The following is an 18,594-nucleotide window of genomic DNA, read 5'->3' on the forward strand; positions in this document are numbered from 1 at the left end:
TCGCCCCCCCCCCCCAATAAAATGAGCCTCAGGACACCCCTGCTTAAGGCACACAATTTATTGAATACAAATGAGCTAAGTCACCAATGAGAGTCTACTCTTTCCAATATCTTGCTCTTCTCCCAGAGGCATCTTGGATTTCCGCGGATTGGCATGAGCCACGACAATTCTTAGATCCCCAAAACTATATGAAAATATTGTTTCTGAATTTAAATGCTCAATTTATTGTACACATTTCTTAGCTATGGACGAGAGGGTTCCCGCCTCATCCCATTATGGCTATATCTACTAATCAGTGGTAATCAAGAATTGAACTTCTTGCACATTGTTCCCCAAGCGGATATATAAGGCAAAGAACTATTAGGACAAGTTTAGTTTTTTTTTCAATAATAATAATATCACAAGGAAACTTACTATATTAATATGCAACATCTCCATATTATTTGAACGGGATATTGTTATATAATTAACATCAGTAATTTAAAGTCACCAAAATAAAGACTCACAGCTCAAACATTCCCTCACCTTTAGCATGTCCCCTTCAGTAGAGTACTCAAATAGGAGTTTCTGTGCCCCAACACTGCCAGAAGAATAAACATAAATTTTCCTTTTTTCTTCCAATAGCCGGTCTAGAACAGGCTTCACATCCGGATAAACACTGAAATAAATTGATTATTTAAAAAAATGAGAAAAATAATAAATTACAAATTTTATTAGCAGGTCCCCCAACAAGCATTACTGTTGTCAGTAACTGTGCTTAGTGCGACAATATTTATTGTTTGAATCCAAAAAAAAAGTTAATCCAAAATGTTATTCCCATAGAATATAGTATACAAATAGTTAAGCTTACATAACACGTAACAGGGATAGAGGAGGACCTTTGGGCTGAGTCTAAGAATCTAGGAATATTTTAAGATTCCCCCTATTATTTCCTATGAATTTGATAGATGATATCCCATAGTCTTTGGGAGCTTCCCCGCAATTTTTACCAATCTATACAGGTTTTGCTTTTTTTTTACGGATTTAATTCCCTCTCACCAAAGAGGTCCAAAACATGTCTCTTAAATAATACATTATTAGTCCTAAACTTCTTTGCATTGCGGACGTACAGACAATAACAGTCTAAATTGAAGTCCCAAGCAAACAGATACTAACGCCACCAAACCATTATTTTCTGTTGGGAGAAAATTTATTGACAAAAAAAAAAAAAACAGAAAAAATAGAAAACCCGAAATAGAAATTTTCTAACTAGTCTTACGGCTTATGCAGCCATCTTAAAACTGCAAAACAAAACAAGAAAAATAGAATTCTCCAAAATAATATTGAAGAAAGAAAAAGAAAAAAAAAATCACCACTTGAAGTCCTGTTTTAGAATCCCACTTGCAACCCACGAAAATTCGGCTTGTTAAAAACTACATTGTGCTCTAGAGCGAATTTATATTTTCGTTATTTAAATTTTTCAGTAAAGTTTAATATTGATTTGCAATTATAGGCGGAGTAATAGCGCCACCTTAGTAAAGAGCGAAATGGCTTATTATTTTTCAACCGGGGCACTCGTATAGACGGAGTTTTCGTAGAAATTTTCGATTCGATTGGAAATTTGAAGTTCCAGCACCCTTTTCAAAAGTCAAAACAGACTATAGGGCAACCATACCCTTCTCATGACATTTCAGCCCCCCCCCCCTTCGAAGAAATCTGATCCAAATTTGAGTTACAGACTTTGTTCAAAATAGTCAAAAGGTCGGGAATGAAAAGACACTGTAGTAATCTTGGTTATTATGGCCATTTTCTTTCTTTTTTGTTCTTGTTCTTGATGATGCGATGAATAAAAACCATACTGTTCGAAATATAAATTGTTTTTCGTAAAGCGAAAATGAGACTCTACTCCTGTTTACGGCAATTTCTGTTCGTTTAAGGTTTGAATTGATTTGTATTCGGTTTGGATTTCATTTATCCATTTATAGTGATTTCTGTTCACCATAATTTTGAATTATTATTTGACTTTATTTCCGCTCATCTTTAGTTTAATGTAGCTCTTTACTTTGGAAAACTTTTTTTTTGGAAAAGATATTTTTTAAAACTAATAGCTTCAAATGCCCCCCTTTAAAAAAAGCTTGGTCTAGTCAGGTTCAATTTCTTTTTTTAACTACCCCCTATTTATTAGGTTTGATGCACAACCTCCTACACACATTTCCATAGTAATTCCAGTGAGCTAAATGACAGCGTCTATTGATATCTGTTGACTTACAACACCACAGGTCAAGCCAGATTACTTTATTTTGTGTTGATTTTCCTAGAATCTTTGCCTAATACAATTTCAGGTATCCGGGATCGGGTGGAATATCCACAAATTGAGAATTTAGCTAAGACCCAAAAATACCGAACATATGAAACCCATTTTTCATTCTAGTGTCCAGCCAAAAAGACTACCATAAACACTTCTCTGAAACCAAGTTTGCTGGTAAAATTTGCAAATAGTTTAGCAAATATGCATATTTACACAATGCATTATTCTTTAAGCAAAGACGCACATTCAAACGATACATTATTCTTTTTATAGATTATTAAAGACATATATTTCGAACTAAACGTTGTCAAAATGGGCTTATGCACCCTAAAAGAATCTAATTAATAGTTAATTACAAAAAGACATCAAGTCTTTAGGGGGTTTCTTGGTAGAATTCTCGCTCTTTACACTAAATTTGTCACTTTTTGTCACAATCTTTTAAAAAAGACTGCTCGAACACAAGGGCCGTTGAATCCGAACGAGAAGTAGTTGTAAAGAACCTTAAAACTTTAGCCTAAAGAGAAAGAGATAGCCCTCCCACATATATGGAATAATTTCTGTTCGTTTTAAGTTTTAATGTTGCTCCTTACTATCGATCAAAAAAAAAAATTCTAAAATTTAATTTCTGAGAGTTTTTCACATCATTCCAAGCAACCCCCTTCCATCCCCCATGTAAAATTAGTTCTAAAGCCGACCATTCCACAGAAAATTCTCCTCCTCGAAAATCCCCCCACCTGCAGAAAATTCCCCCGAAAAAAAAAACTCCGTACATTTCCCGATAACAAACACTAGGCCTATATGTGAACAATTGGCAAATTGCGTAAATTACAGCCCTTTCCCCAAGGGCCGTGGGGAAACTTGTAATCCCCAAAGGCATAACTATTGGACCTTTGAACTATGCTGAACCAAATGGGTATCTAAAAAGTTTGATCGGATGTCTTTGGAGGAAAAGGGGAGCAGGAGTATTTGCCCTCCAATATTTTTGGTCACTTAAAAAGTACACTAGAAATTTTATTTCCGTTTGAATGCGCCCCCTCCCAATCCTCTAAGACCTTTGGTTTGATACGATCACTAATTAAAAAAACATGCATCCGTGATCTTTCTTATGGCCCCCAAAAAAATCCCCATTTTTATATATAGGAACGTGAAACCTTTAAAGTAGAGTTCTCTGATATGTGAAATCTGGTGGTGTGATTTTCACAAAATCGTTTGACTTTTTGGGGGAATTCTCCCCCCCCCATTTTGAAAATCAGGCAAGTTTTCTCAGGCTCATTGTTTTTATGGGTAACATTGAACTAAATGAATTTTATATATTTGAATGAGCATAAAAAAATTCTTTTGATGTATAATTTGTTATGAAAATTTAGTTTTTTAGATTTTCGGTCACTACTGGGCCGAGTCGCTCCTTACTTGCAGTATGTTGCCACGAACTATTTGAGGATGCTATCCAGCCCTTTGTATAAGTCAGCGCCAAAAAGAACACTAAAAATTCGTGTTACTCTAGAAACAATTCCTAGACTGAAAGTTTGCTTACAATACAATCGTATTGAATAAAAAAGACCGTTTTTACTTCGAAAGAAAAGCCACTTCTGCGAAGTCGTTTAGATTGTAAGGATATTACTAGGATGTGCTCAGGTTGAAGAGACTAGGTGAAGTAGATGGCGTTTATAAATAAGTTGTAAGACTTGAGCAAAAGCATAATATATATTATTTTCTAGAAAGTAGGAAAAATATTTATTCTTTTCTAGAGCCGGTTGTTTTAGTTCTTTGAAATCGCAGCTTCTCTGCAGCTGTCTGGATTGTAACGACATTACTAGGAAAAGTATAATGCAGTATATGCTGAGGCTATAGAAACTTAATGAAATAGATGCCGTTTGCGGATAAGTTATAATTTTCAGCAAAACCTAATATTTATTCTTTTCTAGAACTAGATGTTTTAACTTCTCTGCAGTCGTTTAAATTGTAACAATTTCACTTGGAAAAACACACTGCAGTATACACTTAGACAGAAAAAAGTTTGGGAAATAGATGGCGTTTACGAATAAGCTGTCAGACTTCACATCAAAAGTCTATCATATATTCTTTTCTAGAACTAGCTGTTAAAGTTCCCTGATTTTAATTATTGACGAAAAGAAAAGTCTAAGATCTTTTTCTAGATTTTTAACAATACTCTTAATTTTGATTTCAAGGAGGCACACTTGTGCCTCTATAAAGAGGCGACCCACCACAATGTTAAGCGATTTCAGGTCCTAGAGGTCGCAGAGAGACGAGATTTTGTAGCCCAACTCAAACTAAGAAACTTGCAAAATTTCATCCTCCTCTGACTTTATCTTCATGGGGTAAACTGGGCCGGAAGTTTGGACCCTCCCACCACAGCCCCCCTTTAACGTTGTCCGATTGGGCTGAAAATTAGAGGTTAAGCTTTCCTAGGGCCCGGGAGCTTATCCTCGAAATTTCAGCTCAATCCGATCACTCCTTCCCTGTTTTCAAAAAACCAAATATAGCCACTTAAAATTCATCATTTCTTTTTTCTTTAGCCACGCCTACAGGCCACAGTTGGCAACGGATCTGGTTGAATGAAGACTCATTCAAAGCAGAATTCAACCTGTCAGGGCCTTTTGATATTTTCAGACCGAAAATAATATCCCCCGAATTTACATTTACGAAAAACCTCGTTTTCCTATATTAGCCCATGTTAATTTTTTCCACCACAACCCCCGTTTAACGTTGTCTGATCGGGCTGAAATTTAGAGGACAAGCTTTCCTGGGGCCTGGGAGCTTATCCTCGAAATTTCAGCTCAATCTGATCACTCCTTCCCTGTTTTCCAAAAACCAAATATCAAGTTTTGCTTGCGTCAAAAAGATTCATCACATTACTAAAAAACAATTTTAATTATGTCTCTTTAGTGTAGCGGTGAGACTCCTTGCTGTCAGGGCGGAAGACCCGAGTTTGATTCACCTTTAGATAAAATATTTTATATACTGAATTTAAATTTAAAAAAAAAACTCAGTCTCTTTTTTAAATTATTTGATAAAATTATGTTTTCTGAAGAGTTAAAGAGGCTGAGTTACAAGGTCGACCCTTAAAACACCCTGTCGAGAAAGAAAAGAATAATACACAATCATCTAACAGTTAGTCAAGCAATAATAAGTAATAAACTGTACAAAAACGTGCAGAAATTATTTGAAAAAAACTACGTTTTCTAAAGAGTTAAAGAGGCTGAGTTACAAGGTCGAACCTTAAAACGTACAGGGATTAGGAGGCACAGTTGGGGGCTGCCACCCCAAACCCCCCGCTTTCGCAGCCTTTAAATAAAAAAAAGTTTTTTAAACTGAAAGTAAGGAGCGACATTAAATCTTAAAACGAACAGAAATTATTCCGTATATGAAAGAGGCTGTGCCCTCCTCAACGCCTCGCTCTTTACGCTAAAGTTTTTATTGTTTAAAAAAAGAGTTGTGAGAAAGTCAAACTTTAGCGTAAAGAGCGAGGCGTTGAGGAGGGCACAGCCTCTTTCATATACGGAATAATTTCTGTTCGTTTTAAGATTTAATGTCGCTCCTTACTTTCAGTTTAAAAAACTTTTTTTTATTTAAAGGCTGCGAAAGCGGGGTTTGGGGGCGGCAGCCCCCCAACTGTGCCTCCTAATCCCTGTACGTTTTAAGGTTCGACCTTGTAACTCAGCCTCTTTAACTCTTTAGAAAACGTAGTTTTTTTCAAATAATACCAATAAAAGACACGAATAGAACATCATCATTTTCAATATCCTAACATATGCTATAATTATTGCTATTGTTTTTCGAAGATTAAATTTTAAAGGCTATATAGTAAAATCGTTGCAACATCAGGGTGTTTTTTCACAGTTAAAAAAAGTCTGGAAGAATAGGAAGATAAGTCTGCAAACCAAGATTAGAATATTAGAAGTTACAGTGATGACAGTGGTCAAATATGGCTCTGAAGGATGGACGCTCCGAAAATCGGATGAAGATTTGCTAGATGTTGTCCAGAGAAATTGCTTAAGGATTGTTCTGGGTACCCGGCTGACTGACCGTATTTCAAACAATAGGCTATACGAAAAATTTAGTTCTATACCGCTCTCTAGAGCTATAATGAAAGTAAGGCTGAGGTGGCTAGGGCACGTTGTACGGATGAAGGATGACATATTGCCGAAGATTGTTCTTTTCGGCCAACCATCTAGGGCTAAAGGGAAAGCAGTTCGTCCCCGTCTGAGGTGGGAGGACGTCATAAAGAAAGATTTAAAGGAAATGAGAACTTCGTGGGCGGGTGTAAAAAGGGAGGCTTTGAATAGATTGAGGTGGAGGAGGATCGTGTGTAGCTGTGTTGGCCTCAGGCGGCTTGGTGCTGCGGTGAGTTGTTAGTAGTAGTAGTAAAATTAATATAGAATAACTAAATCAACTAGCTCTGGAGAAAAAAAGAATATCCTGCGTGAGCCGAGCCACACTATAGTCACAACGATCGATGAAAAAGCACAGATTTACGAATGGTCCGGATTTTTTTTTTTTTTTTATTATTTCAATAGAAATGAAAAATTGAAATAGTCACATTTGAATACCACACCCATAGTAAAATCCAGAGGTAACAGTAAAGTCAATAATTTCTTAGACCTCACTGCTTTTCCATTTACGAGAATATGGGTTTTAATTTCAACAAAGCAGTGAACAAAAAATAAAAACAAAGCAACACTTTAATTAAAAAATATTCTGAATATTTCGGCCCCCACGTCCGGGAGCCTTTCTCAACGGGAAAAAACAAAAAGAACGAAAAAAAATTATTTAAAAAAAATAACACACACAAAAAAAACACGACAACTAAACACACGAAAAAAAAATTTAAAAAAACAAGAAGAACTCACATTACAAACAAACTTCCAGCACTGATGTTACTACATAAGAATAAAACCAAAGCGAATGTATATAGTGATACCATGAGTCACTCTCCTCTCAACATTCAGTGGAAAAATGGGAATCTATTAAAACTGAAGACTATATATACTTAAATAAACAAAAAAGGCTCACCAAACCCCAGGTCCATCAGCCCTAACTAAAACTCACAGGTTAATCAACAATAATATTTTGTATATTTTGCAACAATTTATAATTTGTTTGATGTTTTTTTTTTGTTTTTTTTTAAGTGATACTCCGTCTTTTGTACCTTTTTCTGACGGGTAATAAATAAATAGTGATAATAATGATAATAATAAATTCATGAATTATCAATTAAATGAATTTTTTGTTTCCTAGTTTAGCTGCAGTCCGTTGACTTCATCCAGCTTTGACCTCATTCTGACTTTTGTTCGCAAGGTCATCCCTTGTTCCAGGACAATTATGTAAATCACTACTGGTTGAATATTTTACCTGCTCCTTAATTAAACTATTATAAGTTCAGTTTATCCTAAATTCCCCTTCATCTTTATTAATACTAATACCCCCATAGATAATCTTTTTTATTTCTATAATGTCTCTGAAACTTTGCAAAAGTTCTACAGACGTATCTACAATTTTTGTCTGATCAAACAAAATACCTTGATGATGAAAATTAAATAAGTGTTCTCCTACAGCTGATTCAAACGTTTCTGATTTTTGATTATGTTTTAGCGAGCAATCTTTGGCAATTTTGTGTTGCTGTAGCCCATTTTCTAAATTCTGCTCTCCCACAACGGAAATGACTGGATTAAATAAGCCAAACACTAAGTTCAGGAATAACCAATTCAAAAATTTCGAGGACTTGGCAATAAAAACAGATTTTGAAATCTTTTAATGCATTTAGGTGCCACAACAGGAGTTTAGAAACCTTAGATTTCCAGCGAGAACCAAATTGAACAAATTCGAATAGATGGGACCAAGCAGAGCTTAATATTGACATACACACTTCAATTATAAACTTGACAGCCTCCCAAATGACCCGAAATGGCCCCCAGCTTAATTTCCAAACAGCTTTTCTTTTTTTTTTAAAAAAAAGGTAAACACTACCTAAAGATACTTTCTCTTAAATTGATTTTGATCTTTCTATTTTTCTTTGAAATCAATATGGATACATATCCCTATAATTAGGCTACCGAACTCGGAGGCGTCGAACGAAATCAAAATGGGAAGATGCGGACGAAACACATGAGGAGAAAAGGACAAGACAAGAGAAAGAGAGCAAAACCCCGAGGCACACTGCCAGTAATTCAAGCAGCCAAAGAGACAAAAAGCGGAAGGAGGAAGCCGTTGCTTGTTACCAAAAAATTGAGACAATTTTTAACACATAATTTCTCCCCCCCCCCCTATGGCAATTTTGATAAAAGATAATTTTTATTTTGGTAATTTTACAGTAAACTATCATTTTTCATTCAAAAGATACATTATAATTTTGAAAATATGACTTTATATGATAGTAATTAAAAAAAAATTTCCAAAAATGAAGTTTTTCAAAGAAAATTCAAGAGCATATTAAACCTAAGAAATGCGACAAATAAAGTCCCACTAATAATTCAAACTTAAAACTACCAGAAATTACCATTAAATGAAACCCAAAACGAACAGAAATAAAATAAAATAAACATATTAAAAATAAAGATAAAATGACTGATGTAAATGGATAAAGAAATCCTAAAACGAGTAAAAATTAAATTGAATACTGAAGTCCATCTTTAAACGAACCTTAATTACTACATACAGGAGTTAGGCTACTGCCCTCTTCCTCTCCCCTTATCGTAAAAGTTTCAAAGCCTATTGCATCACTTACATTTTATTAAAAATTACGTGTATTTCGAAAATTGTGCTTTAATTTTTTAAAACATCGATGAGAAATAAAAAACAAATCACTATAGTAATCAAGGTTATTGAAAAGAACTATTGAAAATAGAGTGAATATTTTATACATATAATGATATTAATTCCTGGAAACCTCAGCGAATTAGGATTTTATGTTCGTTTTAAGTTTGACTTGCGTTTGACCTATATTAAGTTTGACGTTTTAAGCATTCAATTTAATTTGTACTCATTTTAGGATTTCTTTATCCATCTGCGTCAGCAATTGTTATCTTTGTTTAATATGATTATTTATTTTAATTTCTGTTCGTTTTGGGTTTCGTTTGATGGTAATTTCTAGTCGTTTTAAGGTTGAATTATTATGGGACTTTATTTATTGCATGTCTAGTTTAATATGACTCTAAAAAAATAGCGACGAAGACCACACTGCCTTTCCATAACAAACAACAAAAGCACGAAGAACAATAGGGGAATCTTTTTGCAAGACAGTGAAGGTAATTTGAATGAATATTTCGGCCCTATGTCCAAAAAGACTGGATTAGCACAATAAGAACGTGTTTTAAAAATTTTTTTTCATCTCATTGAATCGCATTGTTTTACCTTACTCTATATCAGTCCTGGTTGAACTTCACTGAGGTAAGGATGCTAGGACTGTTTTGAAAAAAAACTTAATTTTTGGTTTTATTGGTCGCATGTTGTTGTGAGTCTTTTTTCTTTTATATATTTTTGTCTTGCTGATGACGGCCCTTGGACATAGGGCTGAAATATTCATTCAATTTATCTCCACTGTCTTGCAAAAAGATTTCCCTATTGTTCTTCGTGCTTTTGTTGTTTCTTAATACCCTTCCCTATTTGTTCTTGATACATTAATAACAAGATAAACAAGCTGGATGCATGTTGTGTCTTTTAATTCGTTACATCCCCTCAACATGCCCCGAAAGTTTTGAACTAATACTCGTCGCTGTTCCCGAGATCAATATGGATACACCCAGATACACCTTTTAAGCAACTTGGATGCACCTGGGGTCCGTTGATTTAGAGCAACATCCCTCTCACAATTCTCTGAAAGTTTTAGCTTAATACCCTTAACTGTCCCTGAAATAAAGCGCACATAATTTTAACTAGCTGGATGTACATAGCATCTCTTGATCTAGTTCAGCATCCCCTGAAAGTTTCAACTAAATACTATCAGCTGATCCTGAGACATGGCGGATACGTCTTTCGACAATTGGTATGCACATAGTTGTACTTCGATTAGGTTGAACATACCGCCTCAGCATTCTCTTAAAGTTCCAACTTAGTTCCCTTAACTATTCATGAGATGTTCCAGACAACTCATTTTGACAACCAGGATGCATATGTTGTCTTTTGATTTAGTTCAATATCCCAATCGACATTTCCTAAATTTTCAACTTAACGATCTTAGCCATTCCTGAGATTTTGTGGCTACTTCCATTAACAACTGGACAACTGGGATGCACATAATGTCTTCAAGTTCAATATCGAACGTTCTCTGAATGTTTCAACTTGATACTCTTCCCCATGAACGTATCCAGGACTTTTTTTTGGGAGTGGGGGGGGGGGGGTGGGTACGAAAAATAAAAAAATGCATAGAAAATTTGTTTACATTCATTTTTGTAACGCTTTTACGAGTTAGAGAAACATTTCGCGGGGGGGGGGATCAATCCCCCTTAAAACCCCCTGGATACGGCATTGCTCTTCCCTAACTGTTCTTGAAATATTGAAGATATGCCATTTTGTGTAGTTTGATTTCGTTTAACATCCCCCTTAGCATTCAATGACAGTTCCAACGTAATACCTCCTGAGATTCATACAGATACGCCGAAATACACCTTTTTTACAACTTGGATGCACCTAGCGTCTTTTGATTTAATGCTACACCCCCCCCCCCCCCAAAAAAAAAACACTGAGTTTCCAACTTAATATTCTTAGCCATTCGTGGTATATTGCAAATAAGCCCTTTTGACAACCTGGATGCAGTTTGCCATTTTGTTCAATAGTTTGATTTGGTTCAATAATTTTAGTTGTAGCAGTAGAAGTAGCAGCATTATTTGCAGTCAGAATCACAATCGCTTTAATAGTCGCAATGCTATTAGTAGTAGTAGTAGTCATCAAATGTCGCATTTGCAGTCGTGAATGGTAGCAGTCCAAGTCGAAAGTAGTCGCAGTCGCAGTTGCAAGTAATCACAGTCGCAAGTAGTTACAATCGCAATCGCAAATGACCTTAGTCGAGTCGCGATCACAAGTAGTTGCAGTCTATAGCAATCGCAGTCGCAAGTAGTCATAATCGCAAGTAGTCGCAGTCGCAAATAGTTACAGAAGCAAATTCACCGGAGTCAAAGCTATAGGCACAAGTAGTCGCAGTCAGAAGCAGTTGCAATCGCAATTACAGTCACAAGTGGTCGTAGTAGCTGTCACAAATAGTGCCTGTCAGAAGTAGTCACAGTCCCAGTCGCAATTAGTCTTAGTTGAAATCATAATAGTTATACTAGCAGTCGCAAGTAGTCAAAGTCTTAGTCGCAGTTGCTGTCGTAGTAGTAGTGGCCCTTAGAGTTTCAAGGCAATATCCTTGGTCGTTCCTAAGATATTCCAAATATGCCCTTCAGATAACCTGAACGCAGGAGCGTCCCGAGGCTCATTTCATTGGGGGGGGGGATCTTCGTAAATTTTACCGAAACGTTACCTGATTTATGCCGAATTTTTTGCAGAAATCAGGAATTTCGCTAAATTTCGGCCGATTTTGCAAAATTTTTGCTGAAATTCTCGTCTTCGGCGAAAATTTCACCGAATGCCATAAAAGTTGGTGGGGGGGCTGACTTATCAATGATAAATCAATTATGTAAAGAATACGAAAATTGCATTATCTATAACCCTTTCTCCCCAGTCTGTGGGAGACATGGCATCCCCTGTGGTATAGCTATTAGGCCTTTTGAATATTTTGAATACATTGGATAATTCAAAATTTCGATCAGAGTTGAGGGGGCATCTAGAAAGGACAAAAGGGGTCCTTTGCTGTCTAAGCACTTTCCATTATCTTCCTCAATATGCACCAAAAATACATATTGCGATATCGGTGATACATCCTTTTGCAATCAGTTGATTTTGTTCAGCATCTCTTGAACGTAGTCGCAATAAGTCAAAGTCACATTCGAAAATAGTTCGCATTCAAAAATAGTCTTAGTCAAAGTCACAAGTAATCACAGTTGCAAGAAGTCGCAGTTGCAATAGTGTCCTTGAAAGTTTGACTTTTACACCCTTAGCCTATTTGAACCCAGCCAGGAACAAACAATGCCCCTTTTCCAAATAATGAATCGTGCATGTAAACAACAGGAATGTTGCATAATTTATAATCCTTGCCCCCGGGTCTGTGGGGAGCATGACATCCCCGGATCCTAGTTATTAAACCTTATGGCTATTTTGAACAAAATGTTTTTTTTTCAAAATTTTGATCTGAGTTGAGACAAGGAGGCGACTGAAAATGACAAGGGAGAATTTTTGCCCTCCGATCACTCTTCGGAATTCTCCCTCAACATATCCTGAAAGTTTCAGCCTAACGCCCTCAACTGTTCTTTAGATATTGCTGATACGCCTTTTTAACAGCCAGCATGCACATAATACATTATGAATTTCTTCGACACCCCTCTCAACATTTCCTGGAAGTTTCACTTTAATACCCTAAACCTTTTTGGAGACCCAGGGCCAAACATGCACCCTCCCCCCCATAAAAACTATACCGAAACAATAGGCAACTTACAACCCTTTCCCTGGGTGCATGTGTGTTAGGGGGAGGGGGTATGTCAAACCCCAGGGGCATAGTTATTTGACGTTTGGATTATTTTGTATAAAAAGGCTATCTCAAATTTTGATCGGATGTCTTTGGGGGAGGGGGGGAGGGGGGTCAGTTAAAAAGGACGTGGGAGTGGGCTGGTTACCCTCCAGTCATTTTTGACTATTAAAAAGGGCATTAGAACTTTCAATTTTCAATCAAATGAGCCTCCTCTGAAGCTTATATGACCATCCTCCCATATGGAGTAGCTCTGGTAAAAAAAAGAAAGAAAACACATTGAAGACTTACGGCTTTTTACTATAGGCAACGCTTGAGCGTTGCTTCTGATGGTAATTTGACAATTCCTATAATAAAACTAAAACCCTTCTTGGAGGCGTCGAACAAAAACAGAATGAGAAGGAACAAAACGGAAGACTAAGAGGAAAAGGAAATGACAGTGAAGGATTTGTGCACATTATAACCAATTCGATTCATTTTCATCACTAAAATTGATGGCAATTCTGATAAGAATACTGTCTTGAAATTTTACTTTGGTTGTGTATTTTGCGTTTTACGGGCATGGCTCCAGTAATTGCCTAAGTAGTAATTGAATTATTTCTATTAAAGACGGGTTTCAAAATTGAGAATTTTCTTCAGAAAAGGCCTTTCAATATTTCATATAACTTGGATTAGGTACTATCCCCTGCAAAAGGAGGAGGGGATAAAGACGCAGCTTTCAAGGAAAGTATGAGATAACATCTTTTTTTTAAAGTGAGAGTTGAAAATTCTCCTCTAGGGTTTTAATATATTTCGGAACTTTGCATTTTTGAACCCTTCCTGTACCTTCGAAAATCTACTACTATTCCATTCTTTTACTTACGACTTATCAATCTGAAGTCCATTTACCATTTTTCACCTTTTATATTGTGAACTTGCAATCTCTTCGACCCGTCTCCTTTGTTTCTCCTTGTCACCCAAAACACATCTTTCGGTTTGTATTTTGCCCAACCATTTCTGATGCCTTTTTAATTTACATACCAATTTGAATTCTAGTACAATAAATTTATTGGTAAACATTATGATTTTATAAATTAACTGACTATAGTGTAGCTTTAGCTCTGAGATACCACGTGTTTTTACGTCGGACATAATTGTGCCTCTATGATTGGACCTCAAGTTTCGTGTTATCGATTGTTCATAACAAACAACTCTTTCGGCAAACATTTTAGATTCAGAAAACTAAATGGAAACTGCAGATGTGCAATAACACACCAAAATTGTTGTTAAACAATAGTTATTCAGAAAAATATACAGATATATAAAGTCACAAAAGAAGGTTTACGGATCCATCGATGTTATGACGAAGCGCTGCCGCTTCTCGGAGCAAATTTTAACCCTGCAATTCAACTTCAAAGCATATTACCATAACACCCTTACCCTATCCTTTACACTAATCCCAGACTTACTGTCCTTTCAGCACACCTTCCTTGTAACCAGCAATCCAAACGTATCCTTGCAGAGTTTTCAGAGCTTTTACTTTCCTATCTAGGTCCATCATCTTATATATATTATTCAACACGCACTGCAAAGTTTCTTCAAAATGATTCTCTGGGATTTCAACAATACCTTCCATTCCAGCACTAAGATCATCTTTTGCCTAAAATAATAAACAAGAGATTTACCTTCTGGCAGAACATTTTCATAGAGGAATTTGACAATACTAGCTGCTGATCAAGTAATGAGCATAAAGTTGATTTGCTTGAAATGCTTTTACCGTTTTAGCCACTGCTTAATTAATTAGTAGTGACTTCTGTTTGTCAATTAAGACAAGCACGTAGCCACGTTTCTGTTTTCGATGAGGTCCAACTTCCTTTCAGAGGAGTTCAACTATGGATACAATCTATTGGTAACTATTATGTAACCAAAAGTGTAGGCTAGTACAAATTCGGGAGATATAAGCATAAATAATGATATTCTTAAACTTATTTTCTACATTTTGGAGAGCCTTGCGAGGGCCTGAAACACGCTTGAAATATCTACTGCAACAATTTGCAAAAAATCCACGCCCACCTTTCAGCCTCAATGAGAGGAATCAGCACAACTCCAAATTGGTAGCGGTATGATGATCTCCTGGATGACTCTGTAGTACGGGCAGAGCTACGGTGTGAGGTAAGATTTGACTGTCTTTGGAGCCATTGTAGCTACCAGGAGTTTAGAAAACGTTCAAAAAGGAGTTAAGAGAGTGATCAAAGGCAGTAGGATATCATTTATGACATTTTGGTTGAAGAAAAATTATAAACTAGATTTACGTTGCTAAGGCAACGCGAAGTGCTGCATTAATTTTTGGTAATCTTTACAGACAAAAGCATTACGGAAACAACATTTTGATTTTGTTTCTTTACTATTGATTTAATTCACAGGTGTCAGCCCTTCATCAAACACTGGTTGGTTCAAGAAGAATTTTTTCTCACAAAAAAGTAAAATAAAACAAAAACAAAAATGAGCATACGTTCCTTGAAGATACTCCCCAAAATGCGCTGTGTTCTAAAAGCCAACTTTATTCCCTATTTCCCGACACCATTCAATGTTGTTAGTTGTTAAATACGCAATGTGCATCAGTCGATCCTTCATTATTTTGCTTCAAAACATAAAACCTAGCACAATCTACGCCGTTATTTCTGAAACTACGGCATGTACAAGCTATAGTACTCAGCCTCAAAACATAAAGCCTATTGATTGTTTCCTATATAATTGATGATAAAACAATTTGATTCTATATCACCGAGTGATTGCCGCATTAATGCTCAACGAATTGCAAAACTGCGGCGTTGCATTGCATAATTTTTTATTTATATTTATTACATAACCATTTACATGAAGACAAGCTTCCTATCTCAAATTTACATCAAACGAACAAAAGGTAGATTAGTATGTAAGCCCACGTCCCTAAGGATAACCAGGCTTTACGATTCTTGCTTGCAAGTCACCATTTGCGACAGACAGAATTTCCCAAACAATGAAAAAGTGAAGTCTGCTAGCGCCACCACTGCATAGTTCAGCGGTCAAAAATTTCTTGATTAATCTCTTTTTCCTGCAGGTACACTTTTAACAAATTTCAAGTACATGCAGCCACTTTAGTGCGGAAGGTAGGTGGGACTCGGGAGTCGTAGACGCCTCTCTGAAAATCCATCCACTCTGCTCCCTTCACCAAAATTACTTGCCCTATAGGTTGGAAGTTCAATCAAGCGAATTACAGGTTATAGAAGAGTAATGCAAATCCAAAAATTATCATCCTCATATTCTGTTAAATTGATAATACTTGCCCTATAAATTCCAAACCGATCAGTGAAACAGAACCCACCTACCTTTCTGCTGAAAAGTCTGTGACAGGACGTGGTCCCAAGCGAGAATTATGCGCAGCTTTCAAAAATATAATATAATATAATTCAATCCGGCCAGAGAACCACACTTTCGATAAGAACCAAGGAAGATAGACTCTTACCGATTTCTTACGTTGAGCTGAAATATGTAGCATAAGAAAAAATAGAACAAAACACAAGTGTTGCTGCTGCAACACGATCACTTAATGATATGCAGATACGACTGTCAATTAGGTATTTACCAAATTCATGGATGATGAACCCATACAAAAGATCGGGTTTAGCAATAGTTGGCCCATACTAATATTACCAATTGTGGTCAGCATTAGCCCATGCAATAAACCACACAGTAGATGACATTACTTCACAAAATAAAAAGTAAACAATAGCATTGATGATGGTAACCCTCAAAAGGTCTAGAGCCTGTTCATGGCAGCATTTAACATAATCAGCTTCTATAGGCAGGTCAAGAGCCCCTTTACAGCTGATACTAAAGTACCGAAAAGATCAATAATTCAATATGATTGCGTTAAGAGGTAAAAAAAACTAGACTGAATCCGGTGAATTGCTAGGTCTAGCAATTCACCAGACTTGGCAGACTTATCAACTGGACTATTAAGTCCCTTTCATTGCTCTTAACTTTGTTCATTTTAAATGGGTTGTAAAGGGGGCGATATTATTTGTTGTATATATATACATATATACGAGTATATATATATATATATATATATATATATATATATATATATATATATATATATATATATATATATATATATATATATATATAATTGAATGTATGTCTGTCTGTCCGTGTGTTGTGTATATTATTTGTTGTATATATATATATATATATATATATATATATATATATATATATATATATATATATAAATATATGTATATATATATATATATATATATATATATATATATATATATATATATATATATATATATATATATATATATATATATATATATATATATATGTATATGTATATATATATATATATATATATATATATATATATATATATATATATATATATATATATATATATATATATATATATATATATATATATATATATATATATATATATATATATATATATATATATATATATATATATATATATATATATATATATATAAAATTGAATGTATGTCTGTCTGTCCGTGTCCTGTATGCATTACTACACTGTTCATCTGACTAAAATTTCAATCCGATATATTCGTTCATTTCACAAATACAAGAAGAAAAACTCAGCTGTTTAGTTTGATTTGTTTTCTGTCAATTAAATTAAGTATTTTAATTACTTGCTATTCAAAGTTATAGCTACCCTCCTCACAATCATAGACCTCGCTTCCTCATACAGTAGATTTGTAACTCACCGAAGATTTATTTTAAGATATTCATGTTGTCAATTCCTTCATTTTTACGATATTTAAAATCTTTCCTTGAAAGAATTTAGAAACACGTTTGAAATCTCTACCTAGCTACTACTCAAAATAATATTGGTAATGTATTAATATGCATTTACTATATTATGATCTATTGTTTTCTGTATAATAATTAACATGTTAATAAGGAGTTTCAAATAATTTAAAATGTGTTTCTTAAAGGGTCACGTACTCCTTAACATTACAGAGAAGAAATGGGCAATATCTAATTCCATAAATATCACTAATAGCATAAAAAACTTCACTTTACCTGGTTTCTTAAAAAATTGATGCACTCTCTTACATTTTCTGAGTTCCAGTTGTTACGAAGGAATTTTTCGAGTTCGCTTCTGGCAAATGGGAACAGAACATCCTGAAACACGAAAGTAAAATGAACATTAAAAACAACAAACATCAATAGAAGAAAAAAAGAAACATAAGAAACGTAATCAAACTAAAAACACACAACAGAAAATAATCACTGGACAAAAAAACACAATAAAGAAGAAACTTTAGAATAAAGAAAGTTTAGGTAAAGACCCAATAGAATTCTTAAAAGATTCTGAAAAGCGACGCAGTTCAACAACCTTTGCAGAGGCAGATGCGGACACACCCAATACAGAGCCAACCAGTGTGATCTAAGAAACTTCTACAGCTAAACTCGTCCAGAATGGAAAGTTATCCTAGAGCAACAAACTAAAAAACGCTTGGAACTGTTGCTTTTAAGGGGTGCCAGTTATAAGGTTGGTGGGGGACTATGCTGCTAACTTATACAGCAAACCTTAGCGGCCCTTTGATGTTTAATTCTGTAGCATTTACCAATTTCCAAATGTGTTTTATAAAGTATCAAATGAATTTCCTGAAACCTGCTATATGAGAGGTGCTAGAAAACAGTGGCTAGACCCATCTGGCCATCGTGTCAT

The 18,594-nt window shown here is 35.2% G+C and overlaps 1 protein-coding gene across 2 annotated transcripts in view; it reads right to left on the reverse strand.

Annotated features, from left to right (window-relative positions):
- Positions 1–18,594, reverse strand: part of Enoph (enolase-phosphatase E1) — a 35,988-nt gene that overhangs the window by 11,595 nt on the left and 5,799 nt on the right. For both annotated transcript variants that reach the window (XR_016141972.1, XM_089091736.1), the window contains exons 3-5: positions 17,943–18,044; positions 14,312–14,502; positions 526–658 (exon numbers count right to left, since the gene is read on the reverse strand). Coding sequence is in view for 1 of the 2 variants with exons in the window: in XM_089091736.1 (XP_088947862.1) it covers positions 526–658; positions 14,312–14,502; positions 17,943–18,044 (426 nt within the window). In the remaining variant the exon portion in view is untranslated. The remainder of the gene's footprint in view (positions 1–525; positions 659–14,311; positions 14,503–17,942; positions 18,045–18,594) is intronic.

Source organism: Artemia sp. Qi Xiang Cuo, chromosome 7 (genome assembly GCF_049724085.1).
Source record: "Artemia sp. Qi Xiang Cuo chromosome 7, ASM4972408v1, whole genome shotgun sequence".
Classification (NCBI taxonomy): Eukaryota; Metazoa; Arthropoda; class Branchiopoda; order Anostraca; family Artemiidae; genus Artemia; species Artemia sp. Qi Xiang Cuo.